General features: G+C 36.0%; 1 protein-coding gene across 1 annotated transcript; it reads left to right on the forward strand.

The window, feature by feature from the left end:
• Positions 1 to 110: 110 nt before the first annotated feature.
• On the forward strand, positions 111 to 2618 carry LOC112505483 (TMV resistance protein N-like; the record flags this gene model as incomplete). The annotated part of the gene is made up of 4 exons (XM_025109383.1): positions 111 to 655; positions 977 to 2069; positions 2166 to 2237; positions 2412 to 2618. Coding segments are annotated over exons 1-4 (1851 nt in total), but the record flags the coding sequence as incomplete, so codon positions are not given.
• Between the last annotated feature and the right edge of the window lie 124 nt (positions 2619 to 2742).

The raw sequence follows: 2742 nt of genomic DNA on the forward strand, positions 1-2742 counted from the left end.
GGTTATTTATATGTACACGTGTATATCATATAGATAATAGATAATTGGTTATTTATATGTACACGTGTATATCACTAGAAAACGATGACGCGCTTCATTTCTTTTGAGAGTACGTTTAGCAGACCATTCAAGACTTGTGAATCTTTCATATTCCACTCTTTCAAACATTCATTCCAATGGCTTCCAGTTCTTCCTCTTCTAGCATTGCTTCACCTTCGGCTAACTATGACATCTTTCTAAGCTTCAGAGGCGAAGATACTCGTCATTCTTTTGCCGATCATCTCTATGCCGCGTTAATCCGAGCAGGAATTTCCACTTTTAGGGATAATGACGAAATCAGTAGAGGTGAAGAACTCAAACCGGAAATCGAGACAGCAATCACGGCATCTAAGGGCTCGATAGTTGTATTGTCTAAGAATTATGCAACTTCAACATGGTGCCTCGATGAGCTTTGGTTGATCCTTGAGCGAAGGAGGGAGTTCGATCATTTCGTTCTACCGGTATTTTATCATGTTGATCCCTCTCATGTTAGAAAGCAACATAATACTTTCAAGATACAAGTTAAAACCTCTTCAAAGTGGACGGATGATAACGTGAAACGATGGAGACAAGCCCTTACGAAGGTTGCCGAATTGTCAGGCTTGGTTCTTTCAGGGTATACTTTCTTGTCCCCACTTATAATTTAATTGGATTTTTTTCTTTGCGAAAGGATATACGAAGGTCCTGTAAATGTGTCTCTGAGTATTCCTTGATCATTTCTTCTATGAAGAGGCTTGAATTCCTCAGATCTTGAATATCTATCAAATTTCTTAAGGTTTCAGAATGCTAGTATTCCCACCAAATTTAAACATATACTGGTAGACTATAATTCACGTTTGGAACACCTGATTGTTTTAGCATTATTTTCATTAGAACTTGTGAAACAAGTCTTGAATGCCATCAACTGAACTAGATCACTTACCTTGTTTTGTTACAGGTCAGAAACAGAGTTTTTGAAGGAAATCATTGATAACGTTTACTATAAAATTGGTCACAAAATAGTTAATCTTCCACGCAATCTAACAGGGATGAATGCTCGAGATAAAGATATTAATTCCTGGTTAAAGCAATCCGACAGCAAAGTTCTAATAATTTGTGGCATGGGAGGAAGTGGCAAGACCACGTTGGCTGAGTACATTGTCTCTTCAAATCGGCAACATTTTGAAATCATTAGCATTTTAAAAGACATAGATAGTATATATAAAAAACAAGGCAATATTGATGTGTTAATCCAACAATTTGCCAAAGATATTGTAGGAGAGGGGAAACGCCAAATATCGTACTTGCACTATTACAGAGATAGAGTTTTACAAAGGAAAAAGGCACTTATTGTTTTTGATGACCTTGATGAACCAAGACAACTGGAAAAATTTATTAGATTCCGGAATATTAATGAAAAAAGCAAAATTATAATAACAACCAGGAACAATAATACATATAATTGGTTTAGGACTAGAACTTGGCGTTGTCATGAGTATAAGATGACATTACTAGATGATGAAGAAGCATTAGAGCTTCTAAGTCTTCATGCCTTTGGATTCAAAGTTCCGATGGACGGTTATGAGGAACTTACAAAAGAGGTGCTACAATATTGTGAAGGAAATCCACTGGCTCTTGAAGTGTTGGGTTCCTCTCTATCAGAAGATATTAGCATCCTATTTTGGAGAAATACATTGGACTTATTGAAAAGAGATATGAATTCTGGAATCCAACATGTACTCATAAGGAGCTATGACTCATTGCCAGATAAAAATAGCAAAGAGTTGTTTTTGCATATTGCTTGCTTCTTTGTTGGCGAAGACAAGGATTATGTGGAAAAAATATTGGAGCTTGATTATTGTGCATCATCTGGGATCAAAGTCCTAACCAATAGATGTCTTCTTTCTGTGTCACCAAACAACAAACTGATGATGCRTCAATTGATTCAAGAGATGGGGAAAAGCATAATCAGKGAAGAATCAAAACGCCCTGTARARCGTAGTAGAGTTTGGCRTAGTATTGAATCTTACAAGATCTTACACAAAGGAAAGGTAAGATGTTTCTTGTATTGATGTTTAAGCTTATATTTCCTTTCCCACCCTCCTWTTTCATCTAAGATTCTATCAATTCCTCTAATTCCTRTTTAGGGTTCCAAAACAATSGAAGGTCTAGCACTTGATATGCAAGTTTTGCKGRATGATAATCCGCAAWTTTTKACGGTCAAAATTCTAATTCTCTCTCTTATTTTAGATTATACTCTTTTTATGCTCAACACTCGCTATGTTATTTTTCGGTCCCAATCCATTATTTAGAGTGCCTTAATACAAGAAGTAGTTTCTTAAATTCTAGATCTGATGTACACTTACTTGCTCTCTTCCATGTTAAATTTGCAGTCTTTAGATCTTAAGACAGATTCACTTACAAAAATGGATAACCTAAAATTGCTCCACCTAAATGATGTGCATCTCACTGGATCCTACGAGGATTTTTCAGAAAATTTAAGATGGCTATGCTGGTGTCAGTTCGATCTAAGTGCTATACCCTCCGGCTTATTCTTCAAAAGCTTGGTGGCTATAGATATGCGAGATAGCAAGTTGAAAGTATTTGAACCGCCAATTGTAGGAAATTTGACATCCTCTTTTTTATGCAGATTTATAGTGTGTGCAAAATAATTCTTGTTACTCTTGCAACAGGTTCTTCAATTACTCAAGACTCTAAATCTTC

The sequence above is a fragment of the Cynara cardunculus genome, unplaced genomic scaffold, assembly GCF_001531365.2.
Source record: "Cynara cardunculus var. scolymus isolate 2C unplaced genomic scaffold, CcrdV1 Un_Scaffold_11320, whole genome shotgun sequence".
Taxonomy (NCBI): Eukaryota; Viridiplantae; Streptophyta; class Magnoliopsida; order Asterales; family Asteraceae; genus Cynara; species Cynara cardunculus.